Below are 17,342 nucleotides of genomic sequence, written 5' to 3'. Positions count from 1 at the left end.
ATAGTTTTGATGACTGCCACTTTATAATATAGTTTTAAGTCTGGTACAAGTAGGCCGATAATCAAATATTTTAATGATCATTTAAGATCATAATGATATAGAATCAGTCATACTGAAGCTAAGAAAGTGCACCAAAAATAAAAAATGATAACTTCCAGAGATCATTGTCAAAAATGCCTAAACTTCAAGAAACAAGCATGAGGAGCTTGTTATTGATTCTTCTATGGTGACATATATGCTTCTTAAAGTTGGAAAAACAGCAAGGAGACAAATAAAAGAGCTGCCAACTATTGTTAGAAGAAAAAAAAATGTGTGTCATTGGAAAGACAACGTAAGTATTAGGGTCCTGACAAATATAAAAAGATCATTTTTATTGATGAAACTTTTTTCATTCAAAGCTATATCAAAATTATTGTCAGAAGATTAGATAAGTCTGAGAAAGAAATGACAGTTTTATCACACCATAAAATAACCATTTGAAAAAAAGTGTGGATTTTTTTTTTTGTTCCTCCAAACTATCTTGAGTTTTAAAGTCTTGTCCACATTGAAGGAATGATGAATGCTAACAAATCTTTTGATATATTAAGCAGAATCATTTGGGATCAGAGAAATTTCCAAATAGAGATTGAATTCTACAGGATAACCTTGCATCACTTCAGATACCATGAAAAGTTAAGAAATTAAAGAGATAGAGGGAAATGTGCTTCTCTGACCTTTAAACTCACCTTATTTAAACTCCATTAAAATCCCGTGGGTGATAATCCAGGCTAGATTCATCAAAAGAACACAAACCTAATTTGATAATTGATTTTGTGATGAAAAATTGATATATATCTTCTAAACTCAGTGCCAAATTAGATAAAATAAATGCAAGGAAAGGAGGACATTTTGCATGTTTAAAATTTTTTAAAGATGTAAAAAGTTATAAAGTTTATTGTATAATCAATAAATTTATTTACTTTGTCCCAAGGAATTCATACACCACTGACTGCTGTTTGTGAGCAACAGCTGTAGCGGGTCAGTATAACTACATTAGAGACTATTTGAAAGGGAAATGATGAAATGATCTTAAAAAGACAGGTGGGAGCTAGATTATGGAGGGTTTAAAATGTGAAGATGAGGACTTTTGTATTTTACCCTAGAGGCAGTAGGGAGCTGAAGATAACTTTGAGGAAAGAGGAGTGACATGATCAGATCTGTTTTAGGAATATCAATATTGCTGCTACTTAGAGGACAGTTTGGAAAGAGGAGAGATTGGAAGCAGAGGGAAACAAATTAGATTATTACAGTATTTTAAGTGAGTGGCAATAAGAGTCTGAGGCTATGAGAGTGAAGAAAAGCAAATAAAGTGAGAGGTGTAGTGGAAATGGAATCAGTGATCTGCAACTGATAAGTTTCAAGTAGGACAGGAAGAGGGAGAAGGCAAAACTTGTAGGAACCCAGGTAATGAGAAAAAAATTCCTTGACAAAAATAGGGAAATTGGGGGTGGGTGAAATTAAGGGGGAAATGTGAGAAGTCACTGGAAATGATGGAACCTCAAAGAACCTCTATTTGGTAGAACTTCATTAATCACTGATATTACTATATATACTTAAAAGCACTAAAACATTGTTGTTTTAAAATGGGCTCTTTTTTATGTTTATAAACTTTAATAGATGTTTTATAAACATGACAGTCTTTAATATATCATATGCCATATACATAAATATATCCAAGTCTATCTATATTTTAAAATCTTGTAAATGTCCTCTTTAAGTGTTCTTTAAAATGTAATGGTCCAACAGAGGTCCTGACTCTTTTAGGGAGGTGTTTTTGATATAAGTTTATTTAAGAAGAGTAAGTCTGTATCATTAGCAAACATTGGTTGCCAGATGGAATATTCTGTCTCTATATCAAGCAAATCTTTCCTTAGAGGGAAAGGTTAAAAGGTTAAAAAAAGAGAGAGAGAGAAAATTTCTTTTAACTGTCATGTTGTCCCCATGGATTGTCAGACCACGCCAGAAATTCCAATCTTTCACCAAAATATAATTGAATTAAAACACAAGTCAGAAAATAAAGGACTATAAAAATAAATAAACTTAGGCTGCAGAAACATTGCTAGTTTACACTATTTATATAGTTTGTTTACTTGTGTGTATGATAACATGGATTTGCCCCAGAGCAAACGTAGTGATTGGCTGGAGATAATCACTAATAAAGCTTATAGATAACCTTACTATATAGTTGCTAATAAAAAAAACCCAAGTAATTATGGAAGGAGGGGCAAAATTAATTTGTCAGCAATATGACCTGGATATTGGTTTGGAAAATATGGTCGTCATAACTATGTGAATATGAAGGTTGTTTTTTAAATTAATGGATATTGTTGCTTAAATGTTTCCATAAAATATTCTACAAACATCTTTAAAGAAGGTACAAGGTGTTTTAGTATTGCTATTACTAGTTGTTTTGATAAATTCTATTTTTATATTTAAAAATAATTTTGGAGAAAATTGATCTGATATCTTCTTTCATACCTTCACAAGCCTGGCAGAATAAAGGTGCCATCTCTCTCTTGGTATTTGAATATTCTTATTGTTGACAGAATAATTTAAAAGAAGTAGCCTCCTGAATGGTTAGCTTATAAATTCAAATCTAAAAAAAATGACAATAATTCAAAATTTTCATCAATTCATTCTGATCTTCCTGTGATTTAGTTTGATTAATGAGTTTTGATCATGCGTGGGAAAGTTGAAAGAAAAAATAAAGAAGAAAATCAAAAATCTGAAAAACATAAAACGTTAAGGGACACAAACTTAGTCCATTTCTCTCATTTTACATTTGAAGAAACAGGCCTGAAGTGGCTACCCTAGAGATTATCCATTGGCAAAGCCAGTAGTTATTAAATTGGTAATTTGTCATATAATGCAGAAGAATTTTAAAGTGTGTTTGTGTGTATGTGTATATATATCTACTTTGAGATCTTGAATAATTGTAAGTTCTCTTCAGACTTCTTTATTATAAATAAAGTTGAGGATATCATTTTTGTAACTCATTTTTATTTTTGATGTTTGTGAAAAATGAACTATAACATTTTAACAAAGAGACATTCTTCTTAATGCTCAGGGGTACATAATAAGTTCTAGAATTTTGATGAGAATTGACCAGTCAAATTAATTAATCTTGATAGTGTTGGCAAATTGTTTCCATTTGTAATTAAAAAGAAAAAGATGCTTTAAAAAAAGGCATTCTTCTTTAAGAAAATATTTTGGATTGGTTAAATTTAAGTAATTATAATTTGTATTTTGTAAATTAGTTCAAGCATTTGCTTTAAAAACAAGATGTTATTATGTTAAAGCTACAGATTGAATTTAGTTCTAATAAATGAAGTGTCTGTTTTCTGAACCAGTAGAAAATTTTAGCCAACATTTTCTGCATTTTTTTCCATCTAGTGCTAAATGATCCCTTTTATTCCCATTACCCTTTCCTTATTTATATTATTTTATAGTAGTGCTTCTGTTAACAAAATAAAATCTTAGTGTTCAGACTAATTCAGAGGCTAGGAGGCAGTATAGAATTGTGGAAAGAATAGTGTATTTGGAATTTTGAGACTTCTTTTAGAATTCTTTAATACTTAATAGTCATGTGACTCACCATGGCCAAGTAACTTGCCTTTAATAACTGTCTCACTGGATTGTTGTGAGGAAAGTGATCAACAAACATTAAAGTACTGTATAAATCTTTTCACATGGGGAATCATTTCATCCTTGTATTAAGAAATCTCTAATTTGTTTTCTAATACAATGTTTAAGACTTGCTTTGATGGTAACTTTCTAAGCTGGTAATAAGTACTTAAGAAAGTTGAAAAAATAATTTTAGGGATTTGAGCACTTGTTACATATAATCTTAAGACTATATATAACCACCAATGCAGTGTATTAATATAGTACACTGCATTAAACCAACTAGTTTGGGTAAAATTGCTATGCCTCCCTAAGCATAAATTTCTTTGTAAGTTAATATCTTTGTATCTCCAATGTATGATTCAGATTACTTAGAAAGAAATTCATGTTTGAGTTGTCATTTAACTAATTGGATTGATTTAAACCCAGAGAGAGAGAGAGAGAGAGAGGTCATTAGTATGGTTTATAAATCTATTCATATCCCTGTCTTATTCAGTGTCTTTATTAATGAGTTGATTAGAAGCCATGATTATCAGAATTTCAGAGGTTGGAACTGATAGGTCATGCAATTAAAATTATTCTCAATTAACTGAACCCCTTCACTGTATACCTGCTATCCTAGACTAGAGGACTGCTAAAGACCCTTCCAGCTCTAATAATAATTTGTAGCTTTAAATTTCAGCATATTGTTAAAGGGAAGATTATAACCAAGCTATTAAAATATTAGAATTGGCTGCCTTGTGACATAAAGTGAGCTTTCTGTCACTGGGGACATTTAAGCAGAAAATGGATGATTATATGTCAGGGACTCCTTATTGGAGGACGGTTGACCTAGATGGTGACCAAAGTCTTTTGGGCTAAACTATTCTATGAGATGAATTTGAAAGGCACTAAGGAAGGTGTCTTTGCAGAGCTTTGCTTTTATTAAGTAGAAGGGAAGATGTTTTGGACACTGTAGAGGAACATGCTATATTAAAGTCTTTTCTAAAGTATTAATGTCTATGATTCTTTTGTAAAATGGGGCAGAATAAATAATTTTGATCTAGTGATAATTAGGGAGACCTAATCTTCCAGTTCTGTGCACTCCAGTATCCTATTCTTTTTTATCTAAACCTAGTTATGATGGGTTCATAGGGGTTTCCTTTCCTCCTGTGTTTCAGGCCTTTCCCTCTTTTCCTGATCTGCCCAGCATAGGAGCCTTTTTTGTCTTCCAGTCCCTTCTGAGATAAGTCTTGTTTGTAATTTTGTTGAACTTTATTTTTCCAATTGGACTGATTTCTTTCTGCCTTTTTCTGGAGTAGTGAATCCAAATTCTCATTGATCACACAACATCCTATTTCCTGGGATTTTTATTAGTATTTCTCCTAAGCCAATGGCTTTCTACTACCAGATTTGCATCTTAATTTGCATGTTGAAATAAAGAGGTTATTCTAGAACATTATAAAGCCAAAATATTTCTGAGGCTAGCTCAATCTTTTTGTGCTTTTCTAAAAAAGGCAAAATGAAATAGGAAATGATGGTATGTCTATTTTTTATAAAAAGCCTAAAGGTTGGAGGGAAATCATTGCAGACAGAAATTGAGGAAGAGGCCTCTGAACTCAGGGAACTGTCTGGAGATGATCCAAAAACTAGAGCAATTCCCAATAACATAGGGGAAAGGGAACCAGTATTTATTAAGTGAATACTATATACTATGGACTGTGTTAATAAGCATTTTATAATTATTTTCTTAGTTTGGTCCATACATTCCTAGTGGATGGATACTATTATTAAATCCATTTTATAGTTGAGGAAATTGAAGCAAACAAGTTAAGTGACTTGTTCAAAGTCACACAAGCTAGTAAGCAGCTCTTTCTGACTTCAGACTCAACGTTCTACCTACTGTAGTACTACCTAATGGCCCGATAGTGTTCAGACTTGTGTCTGTTTTTACTAGAAGTAGGGATAGAGGATGCTGCAGGTAAGGGGGAAGGGATATATGCTTATGAGAGAGTGTGTGTATATACACACACATATATATGTATGCATATACATGTATGTTATATTTATATATATGAACAACATCACATATGTGGCTGGATTTAACTGACAATATGGGAGGAAGTAACATGAATAAATGTATTTTTTGCCATTTGGGATAATGACTTTCATGTCACAAAAAACTCTTTTAAAACAAGTTCTCTTATTTTTGATTTTCTACATTTCATATCAGTAGCTGTAGAGTGTGTGAAAGACCTAAGTGCAAGTCGTTTCTCTGACACATGCTGACTATGTAATGCTGAATAAGTCACTCACTTCATCTTATAGTGTTGTAATTAACTCTTTAGATATATGAATTGTAGAGGAGGTACCAGCCTGCATCCATAGAACAGTACCTAGATCCAGGAGTTCCTTTATCTATTGCAATCACAGGGCTAGTTCCTATCCCAAGCCTACCACATTTTTATGCAATTTTAATAATCGATAAATCTTAATTAAATACTTTGGGACAAGCCTTATGGTTAGTGCTGGGGAAATAAAGAAAGATAAAAATTAGTCCCTGCCTTTAAGGATGTAAGTTTTGGATACTAAAAAAGAAAATTTATTTCATATAAGTTTTGGGTACTAAAAAAGAAAACTTATTTCCTATAGTGGGCACTGGCTATTTCAGAATGCCTGTTTATAATGTCCCAAATACACAGTGAATAGTTACTATACATTAGGACTTCTCTCAGAGCCCATAACCATTCCTCTTGTCTTAAGGACTGAGGAACTTTTGAAACAGCAGGAGCATTCTAAATGGCCTCACAGGCTCACCCCAGCTAATCTGTTTTTGATAAATATTATCTCCGTGGAAAAATGGGAAAGTTTGTTCTGAGTTCTAAACAATTGACTTGCAAGTGTACTTTTGGAATATAACAAGCACATTCATAAGCTGATAATCCCCAGTATTTATATTTTGTCTGGTAAATTTCTTTTGAGATAAATGTAAAAATGTGGGGTTTTTTTTAGAATATTAACTTCATTAGTTTTGTATTTTTCTTATCAAAATGGATGCACTGGGGTCCAGTGGAAAGAACATGGACCTGGGAGTCAGGAGATCTGACTTTGCTGGTATCCAGTTGTGTGATTTTGAATAAAACACTGAACCTCTGAACTTCATATTTCTAAAATGAGGAAAGTTGGACTAAATCAATGCTCTTAAATTTTTCGATTTCAAGACACACTCACATACTTAAAAATTATTGAGGACCCCAAAGAAGTTTAATTTATGTGTGTTATATTGATATGTATTATATTAAAATTTAAAATGATTGTAAATAACATTTAAATTAGTTAAAATTAATTAAATTTATTTTAAATTGTAAGTAAAATTCCAAACTCATTACATTAATATATTTTTATGAAAGATATATTTTCCCCCAAATCAAGAGTGTTATATATGTATATATAAGTACATATATGGGTATGTGTTTATATGTGTACACACACACACACACACACACACACACACACATATATATATATATATATATATATATATATATATATATATATATATAAATTTAGTGAGAGAGAGGAAGGGAGAGACAGAAACCGGGAAAAGTGAGGAGAGAAGAGGAGGAGAGAAAGAAAATGAGAGAGGATATCTATAATGTCTGGCTAGATCCAAACAGCTAGATCCTCCTATCTGCTTTTGTATCATCTACTGTGATATGTTGTTTTGGTTGAAGTATATGAAGAAAATTTGGCCTTATACAAATATGTAGTTGGAAAGAGAATAGAATGAAAATAATTTTGACTTTGAAGACCCTCTGAAAAGTTTCAGGGACCACCAGGGATCCATAGACTTTAAGAACCACTGGATTAAAGATCACTGGGAAGTCTTAAGAAAAAGAAAAAAAAAAAAAGACCTGTGCTTCTAAGTAAATTAGAATTCTTTCAGTGCCATAATAGTGACCTCTTGTGGGGAAGATTCTAATCTCTGAGATTTGCTAAATTTGGTTTTATATTTAGTAGCTTCCTATTACTGCCTATGGTTTTGACCTGTTGCTTTTCATGATTCAAAAAATGTAGTTTGAAATCAAATTTTTATAAAGAAATATGCAAAGGTACTGTTTAGTTGTGATACTATATATAAGAATGTATCATACTTTACAAGTAACTTTTGTCTTCTTTCTTCAGATGCTTTATAGCTACAGAGCATCTGCATTTTAAAGAAAGATATTTATTTTGGTTTCTATCCCTGAGTCTTTTTTTTTTTTTTTTTTTTTTTTTTTGTATATGTGTGCCTCTTCTTAGTGATCTGATGAAAAGACGTGCCAGGGCTTCATCGTGTCCGGTCAGTACTACCAAGAATTCATTGGAATTAAACAAAGGTAGGTAGCTTGTATCCCAGAAAATTTATCTTTGCTTTTTCACTTGTCATTCACTCAAATGCACCTCAATTGGAGTCATCTAATTTTTCTTAAAATATAAGAATGATGTTGAAAGAAATTCTTTAGGATTAAGCTCCCAGTTGTCTAATCTGTAACATGAAAGAGTTCGTCTCAAATCATTTCAACAATTCCTTCTACTGCTAAAACTCTAATGTTTGTCTAAAATGAATAAAGATATCTTTTGATTTTTAGGATTAGTTTGCTGTTTGAAAACTCTGAGAAGTTGGCACACTATTGTCTCAAACCCGAAATTGTTTACTATGCTTTCATTATTTATAAAACAATCTTCTCATTTTTCTTTTCCTGGATAGTTAATTTAATTTTCCCAAGTTATAAGCTCTATTCTTTACCATTCTGCAGAAGTGATTTTTTAAAAATTTAAAATATTAATTTACTTAAAACTTAAAAGATAGCAAAAGAAAAAAAACATTTCCATATGCACAGCACAACATGAGAGGATTCAAAATATGAAACATTAAGTTTCCTTTTGAAGAAAGCCTTTGTAAAACATACTACACATTATGTTCAGAGTTGTCCATCTTTTCTTTGTTACCTTGTAAGCTTTTCTTTTTTAGTTCTCTGCTGTATACTTTTTATTTTATTCTCTTTTTCTGCTTTTCCCTCTCTTACCTCCCCCCAAAATGCTACAATTAAGAGTGGATATATTTAAATATATGTATATATCTCTATACAAGCATATGTCTGTGTATACATATATATCAATATATACACATAGATATCTGTGTGATTTTTTGAAAATAAAAAATGGGAAGAATTGAATAGTGTCGATTGTCATTAGCAACATAGATTAGAAATTATGTGAAAGGCCAACTACCTACAGCTGAATGATGGCTACTGGATATAATGTAATATCACTGATAATATAAATCACAGGCTAGAAATATGTTAAACCAAAATAACATTAAGTTAAATGTTATCTTCAAAATTTTGGCAGGGGGAGAAAAGCTCCATTTTTATGATTTACAGGAATTTCACAAAACATCTAGGAAAATGAGTTAGGGATGATACTGCTTTCGAAAGTTCCATTGTTGCTAAGGTTTATTTCATTTGCATGCTAAAAACATCAGCCAATAAGTGTAGCGTCAAGTTTTTGTGTCTAAAATGCAGAATTGTGGTTTAAAACTATAACCACTGAGACAGCAAAATCTTAAAAAAACATGCTGAACTTTTTGCTTGACTTACCAGTTTCCTGTTGAATCATAATTGTTATATTTAGAGAACTCTGTACCAAGATGAAAGTATTTTCTAAAGTACTAGATTCTTTCTCAAGACTAAAACAAAGATTTAATTTTTAGTGGGTTTTTAAAAACTCTAATGATTGTGTATTTCAGTCTTAAAATGACTATTCCACATTAAAGTTAATTGTATGAAACTGTTTTGAAGAGGGAAAGAATTTGCAGCACAGTAACGAGGCACAAATGGGATACAAAGTAGTCCTTGGGAGAAGAAATTAAGCATTTTACTAGAATACTTTGTTAATATTCAGACCAAGAAGACAAATATTTCAGGAATATTTGGGAGAGTGCTCAATCAAAAGTCTAATTTCAGCTCAATAAGAAACTGCTTTCTAATTTCTTCCCCACATACATGAAGTTATTAATATTTTTAGTACTTAAAGATACTACCCACAATGTAAGCACTGAGGGGCTCTGGAGGAGGTAATTCATTTCATAGCATTTTGTGTTTGTTTAGTTTTCCTTTAAGAACAGTTCATTTATCCCAGTTTTACTTGGCATCATGGAGTAGCACCAGTTGGATAGCTTCATTTACATGGAAAGTAAAAAAGTTAACTGACTCTTTTGATCTTAAAATCTGTGTTCCTGAAGAATTTAAGTATATTATTTCTTATATTTTGCTCCATTAAAATACTTTTCTGGCTTTTCACCTGTCTTGGTGTGTGCTAGCTTGAAGTTACTTTTTATATAGAAAAAATTTTGAAAATGTTGCCAAAGTGAGCAGCCAAGTTTTTTGATAAATCTTGAATTTTTGTTTGCTCTTTGAATCCATTTAAAATCTATTTACCAAATTCATAAACTTTAAGATAAAGTGTGTGTTGTGATATAGAAAACAAACAGCTTCTTAAGCAGCTTAAAAAAATAAGCTAATACCAATGTTAGGAAATTTCCTCCTGAAGGTGTTGTGTTTTATACTTAGCCTGTTTATGGGATGTAATGTATGAACTCTTGCTGACCAGGAGATGGAAGGCACCTAACCTATTTTAAGTACTACTTTTTGGCAGCTCTGTTCTATTTATTTCTTTTTTTTTAAATATAGCTTTTTATTTACAAGTTATATGCATGGGTAATTTTACAGCATTGATGGTTGCCAAACCTTTTGTTCCAATTTTTCCCCTCCTTCTCCCCACCCTCTCCCCCAGATGGCAGGTTGACCAATACACGTTAAATATGTTAAAGTGTAAATTAAATACAATGTAAACATACATGTTGAAACAGTTATTTTGCTGTACAAAAAGAATCGGACTTCAAAATAGTGTACAATTAGCCTGTGAAGGAAATCAAAAATGCAAGCGGACAAAAATAGAGGGATTGGGAATTCTATGTAGTGGTTCACAGTCATCTCCCAGAGTTCTTTCACTGGGTGTAGCTGATTCAATTCATTACTGCTCCATTGGAACTGATTTGGTTCATCTCATTTTTGAAGATGGCCACGTCCATCAGAATTGATCATCATATAGTATTGTTGTTGAAGTATATAATGATCTCCTGATCCTGCTCATTTCACTCAGCATCAGTTCATGTAAGTCTCTCAAAGCCTCTCTGAAATCATCCTGTTGGTCATTTCTTACCGAACAATAATATTCCATAACATTCATATACCACAATTTATTCAGCCATTCTCCAATAGATGGGCATCCACTCAGTTTCCAGTTTCTGGCCACTACAAAGAGGGCTTCCACAAACATTCTTGCACATACAGATCCCTTTCATTTCTTTAAAATCTCTTTGGGATATAAGCTCAGTAGTAGCACTGCTGGATCAAAGGATATGCACAGTTTGATAACTTTTTGAGCATAGTTCCAAATTGCTCTCCAGAATGGCTGGATGTATTCACAATTCCACCAACAATGTATCAGTGTCCCTGTTTTCCCACATCCCCTCCAATATTGTGCATTATCTTTCCCTGTCATTCTAACCAATCTGACAGGTGTGTAGTGGTATCTCAGAGTTGTTTTAATTTGCATTTCTCTGATTAATAATGACTTGGAGCATTTCTTCATATGGCTAGAAATAGTTGCAATTTCTTTGTCTGAGAATTCTGTTCATATCCTTTGACCATTTATCAATTGGATAATGGCTTGATTTCTTATAAATTAGAGTCAATTCTCTATATATTTTGGAAATGAGGCCTTTATCAGAACCTTTGACTGTAAAAATGTTTTCCCAGTTTATTGCTTCCCTTCTAATCTTGTCTGCATTAGTTTTGTTTGTACAAAAACTTTTCAATTTGATATAATCAAAGTTTTCTATTTTGTGATCAATAATGATCTCTAGATCTTCTTTGGTCATAAATTCCTTCCTTTTTCACAGGTCTGAAAGGTAAACTATCCTATGTTCCTTTAATTTATTTATAATCTCATTCTTTATGCCTAGATCATGAACCCATTTTGATGTTATCTTGGTGTACAGTGTTAAGTGTAGGTCAATGCCCCATAGTTTCTGCCATACTAGTTTCCAATTTTCCCAGCAATTTTTGTCAAACAGTGAGTGCTTATCACAAAAGCTAGAGTCTTTGGGTTTGTCAAACACTAGATTATTAAAGTTATTGACTGTTTTGTCCTTTGAACCTAACCTATTCCACTGATCAACTAGTCTATTTCTTAGCCAATATCAAATGGTTTTGGTAACTGCTGCTTTATAATATAATTTTAGATCTGGTATAGCTAGGCCACCTAGAATTGATTTTTTTTCATTAATTCCCTTGAAATTCTTGATCTTTTGTTTTTCCATATGAACTTTGTTGTTATTTTTTTCTAGGTCATCAAAATAGTTTTTTGGGAATCTGATTGGTATAGCACTAAATAAATAGATTAGTTTAGGTAGTATTGTCATCTTTATTATATTTGCTCGCCCAATCCGAGAGCATTTAACATTTTTCCAATTGGTTAGATCAGACTTAATTTGTGTGGAAAGTGTTTGTAGTTTTGCTCATAAAGTTTCTGATTTTCCCTTTGCAGATTGACTCCTAAATATTTTATACTATCAGTAGTTACTTTAAATGGAATTTCTCTTTGTAACTCTAACTGTTGGATTTTGTTAGTGATATATAAGAATGTTGATGACTTATGTAGGTTTATTTTTTATTGTGCAACTTTGCTAAATGTGTGGATTATTTCTAATAGCTTTTTAGTAGAATCTCTGGGTTCTCCAAGTATATCATCATATCATCAGCAGAGTGATCATTTGGTTTCCTCATTACCTACTCTAATTCCTTTAATTTCTTTCTAAGCTCTTATTGCCAAAGCTAGCATTTCTAATAGAATATTGAATAGTAATAGTGATAGTGGGCAACCTTGTTTCACTCCTAATCTTATTGGGAATGGTTGTAGTTTATCCCCATTACATATGATGCTTACTGATAGTTTTAAATAGATGCTACTGATTATTTTAAGGAAAAGTTCATTTATTCCTATACTCTCAAGTGTTTTTTTAATAGGAATGGATGTTGGATTTTATCAAATGCTTTTTCTGCATCTATTGAGATGATTATATGGTTTTTGTTAATTTGGTTATTAATATGGCCAATTATACTGATAGTTTTACTAATATTGAATCAGCCCTGCTTTCAGGCTGTTAATATCCTTAGAATGTTTCATTGACATTCTTTTCTTTAAATTACTATCCTCTAATTTCTCTTCTTCCCAGAACACACACAAATTGCCTTCTTTTTCTACTATAAAATTTTCTCCTAACAAAATAAGTATAGTGAAACAAGGAAAATTCACACATTGTATCTGAAAAGGTTGATCTCATTCTGCATCTAAAATCTACCACTGCTCTGCCAGGAGGTGGGATGAATGCTCCATTTTCAATCTCTAGAATCATGACTAATTACCATATTGACCTCTTTAGTCTTTCAGAGTTATTTTTCTTTACAATATTGTAGCTATTATATAAATTGTTCTCTTGGTTCTTTTCTGCATTCTGCATCAGTTCATATAAACCTTTTATAGGTCTGGTTGCATCTGTCTCATTTCCTATGGTGCAAGAATATTCTATTAAAATCACATACCATAATTTGTTTATCCATTCCACAATTAATGGGCATCCATTTTATTTTTAGTTATATGATACCACAAAAATGCTTCTAGAAATATTTTTGTACTTGATCTTCTCCTTCCCTTTAATTTCCTCAATGTATATGTCTAGTAATGGTATCATGGCTCAGAGGGTATAACAACGTTTAGTGGCTTTTGGTATAAGTTTGTATTGTTTTTTGGAATAGTTAGACTGATTGACAGTTTCATTAACAGTGCATTAGTGTGTCTTCTCTCCCAAATTCCCATCAACAGTTTTATTTTCCTTTTTTTTTCTTTTTTTCTTTTTGGTCATCTATACCAATCTGATAGTTGTCAAATGGAATTTGTATTTTAATTTCCATTTCTCTTTATTTTTAGTTATTGGGAGCATTTTTGTTTCATATCTGCTGATGGATTACCATCTGTTTCTATCTTTTAGCCATTTATCTTTTGGGAAGTGGCTTTTGTTCTTACATATTTGCATCCATTGACTATGTATATTTTCCTTATTCAGAGAAATTCATTTTAAAGATTTTTACCATTTCACTATTTCCTTCAAATCTAACTGCATTTATTGTGCAAAAATTTTTGAATTTTTTTGTAATGCAAATATTCTATTTATATTTTGTGATTATCTTTATCATCTGTTTGGTTAAGCACTCTTTATCAAATTTTGTGAAAGGCTTCTATTACTCTTTTCTAATGGGTTTACAATATGATCTGTATGTAGGTTATTCACTTTTGAATTCTTTATAGGTTGCTAGGTGGCATAGTGGCTAAAGCTCTGGGTTTGGAGTCATAGAGACCTATTTGAATTCTCTTAGACACTTAGAGATCTGTGATTCACTTAATCTCTATCTCCCTAAGTTTCCTCACTTGTAAAATGGGCATAATAGAATATATTTGCCAAGGTTATTGTGAGGATTAAATGAAATAATAGTTGTAAAATGCTTTGCAAATCTATAAATGCTAGCTATTAATAATATTATAATATATGATTTACTTTGTTAGATACTGTTCTAAACCTAATTTTTCTGAGTGCTTGCCAATTTTCTGAGTTATTATAGAATCATTTTCCTTTCTTAAAGTACTTACTTTTTTTAGTAAGTTCTTAGGTTTATTAAACAATGTGCTACAATGTTTGATTGTTTTTGTGTTTTGTGTATTTATCTGATCTATTGATCAAGTTTCCTGTTTCTTGTAGTCAGTACCAAATCATTTTGACCATTATAGATTCATAGATTAGTATGAAATCTAATAATCCTGACCCCCTCCTTTTGTTTCCAATTTAAATTTTTTTTTCCATTTCTCTTTCTTAGCCTTTTGTTCTGTCATATGTTTTTGTAATTTTGTCAAATTCTGTCAAGAAATCCTTGGTGATAAGAGGCAGTTAGGTGATGCAGTGGCTAGAGCACCAGCCCTAAAGTCAGGAGGAGCTGAGTTCAAATGTGACCTCAGACACTTAACATTTCCTAGCTGTGTGACCCTGGGCAAGTCACTTAACCCCAATTGCCTCAGGGGAAAAAAATGCAACTGGCAAAGAAATCCTTGGTGTTTTGATATGATACTGATATGTAAATTGCTTTAGGTAATTTTATTATAATAAGGTTCAACCATGAACAACTAATATCTGATTATTTGGTTTTTTATTTATGAAAAATGTTTTATAGTTATATTTATATAATATCTGTATGTATTGGTAAATGGACTCCCAGATTGTTTCTAAATGTAGTGGCAACTTTAAATGGCAAGGAATAGGGTAGGGAATAACTACTATATATAGTGTTAAAAAATAACAATATTATATACCATGGAATTTACTTTTGCCTTTTTGCTGAATTTTATTGCTAATGTCCATAAAAGCTAATAACTTTTATACATTTGCTATTTTACCAAAGTATTAATTATTTAATTAATTATTAGTTTAAGCTCTCAACTTTTTTTTTTAAGAAAAACTAGTATGAGCTACAAAAAGTGATCTTCATTTTCTCTTTATGCTTATTCTCTCAGTGATTTTTTTTGTGTTACTAATATAGCTAATATTGTAGAACTCTATTGAATAATAGTGATGATGAACATTTTTGTTTTAGCCCAATCTTTCTTCTTTACAAATAATGTTACTTTTGGTTTTTAGATAGATATTAGAAGAAAATATTAAGGAAAAGACTAAATTATTCTTCTGTTATTTAATATTTTAATATCAATGGATATTGTATTTTGTCAGAAGCTTTTTTTACATCTGTTGGTATAATTGTGTGGTTTAAAAAAAAAAATTGCTAATATAGCCTAAATAAAGAATATAACAGGCACTCCTGCCATCTCCTGGACAAGGTTTAAATTTGCTAGATATAATATGAATTCTTCTTCTCTTTTGTGCTTTTTTCTTATCAATGAGGCCTTTGTTCTGGAAGTGATCAAATTTTATAGCATTCTTGGGGATCCAAGGATGACACATGAGAAGTGGTAGAATTCACACATGACCTTCCTGGAACTTGGAATTGCCTTTAAAAAAGAGGACATGCTAGAGGGATGTTGATCCAGACATAAGGAGATGGAGACCCCAAAATATCAATGAAGAACGGCCTTTTCAAAGGAAAGGCCTTGGGAGAAATTGTACCAGACAAGTAAGAGTGAACAATACAAAAATAGTCATAAAGAAAGGAAAAATACAGAGACATAGAGGAAAAATTGGTTGTCTACTGTTCTGGAGACAACTCTATTAATCTATAACTTTATAAGAAACCTTACATACTTGTCTCCAGTAACTCACATTACTTAGAGATATGCACCATATCTGCCATATGTACATCTAGGAATATAGACTCTGAAAGAAAGGCAGAGTCTGTGTCAGAATTTAGGAGCCAGCAGGGGAAAGATTGTTCCACACCCTTCGAAAACATAACTAAGCTATTTTAATGTCTTGCTAGTGGGTCAAATCACACTTGTTATATTTTCTTTGTCTTATTAGCCTTAATGTTTACAGGGAGGCCGAGGGCCCTTTTTAGGGAAAATAAAATGAGTCAAATTCTCTGTTCTTGAGAAATCCATATCCGAGAATATGAACCAAAGATATCTATAAAACTTTAACATTACAGGATAATAGATTTAAAGTTGGAAAGGACCTTTGATATCCTTACATTTCACTCCCTTGTTTTTTAGTTGAGTAAATTGAGATCCAGAGGGAGTGTCTTTAAGGTCATGTGACTAATAAATGGCAGAGTTGTGATTTGAATAACACATCTTCTGACTACAAATTCAAACGTCTTTCTACCTCACTGTATCACTTCTGCACCCAATACTCTGTTCAGGTGTGCAGGAGATAGGGTGAATATAAAACTGCAAATATGTGCTGACTAGGGGACCACATATTGTGAGTCTATGACAATTGTGCCTTTATACCGTATGTATATTTGATAAGCTTAAGCAATGGATAGAGTAAGGAGGACATGAATTCAGATCCAGCCTCAGACGCTGACTAGCTATGTGTGATCATGGACAAGTCACTTAACCTGTTTGCCTCAGCTTCCCGAATTATAAAATGAGTATAATAATAATAATACCTTCCTCCTAGGATTCTTGTGTGGATCAAATGAGATGATATTTCTAAAGCACTTAGCACAGTGCCTGAAAGGCATGGCCCAAAAAAAAAACCTGGATGTAGTAACATTTTAAAAAGTCATAAGAGAAAAAAAGGTCTAGATCTCTTAGAACCAGGAGCAAAGTTAAAAAATAATAATAATAATAAAACCTCCAGGAATATTTTAGCAAAAACTTAGAGCTTCCAGGTCAAAATAAAAATGCAAACTGCTAACATCCAAAGTGAAAAATTTGAGGACCAGAAAGCTACAGTCAGGATCACACATAATTTAGCAGTGACCATGCCAAAGGAACCGTGAGCTTTGAATACCATATTCCACAAGGCAAAAGGTATAGGTTTACATTCAAGAAAAACTAACCTAGCAACAGTAAGTATGATTCTAAAG

At 31.9% G+C, this 17,342-nt stretch overlaps 1 protein-coding gene across 4 annotated transcripts in view; it reads left to right on the top strand.

Moving 5' to 3' along the window:
• ARMC2 (armadillo repeat containing 2) overlaps positions 1–17,342 on the top strand; it is a 166,903-nt gene that overhangs the window by 47,212 nt on the left and 102,349 nt on the right. For all 4 annotated transcript variants that reach the window (XM_031964439.1, XM_031964442.1, XM_031964440.1 and 1 more), the window contains one exon: positions 7,945–8,021. In XM_031964439.1, the coding sequence (XP_031820299.1) occupies positions 7,945–8,021 (77 nt within the window). The remainder of the gene's footprint in view (positions 1–7,944; positions 8,022–17,342) is intronic.

This window comes from Sarcophilus harrisii, chromosome 4 (assembly GCF_902635505.1).
Source record: "Sarcophilus harrisii chromosome 4, mSarHar1.11, whole genome shotgun sequence".
NCBI lineage: Eukaryota > Metazoa > Chordata > Mammalia > Dasyuromorphia > Dasyuridae > Sarcophilus > Sarcophilus harrisii.
This window is presented reverse-complemented; position numbering and strand designations above follow the sequence as displayed.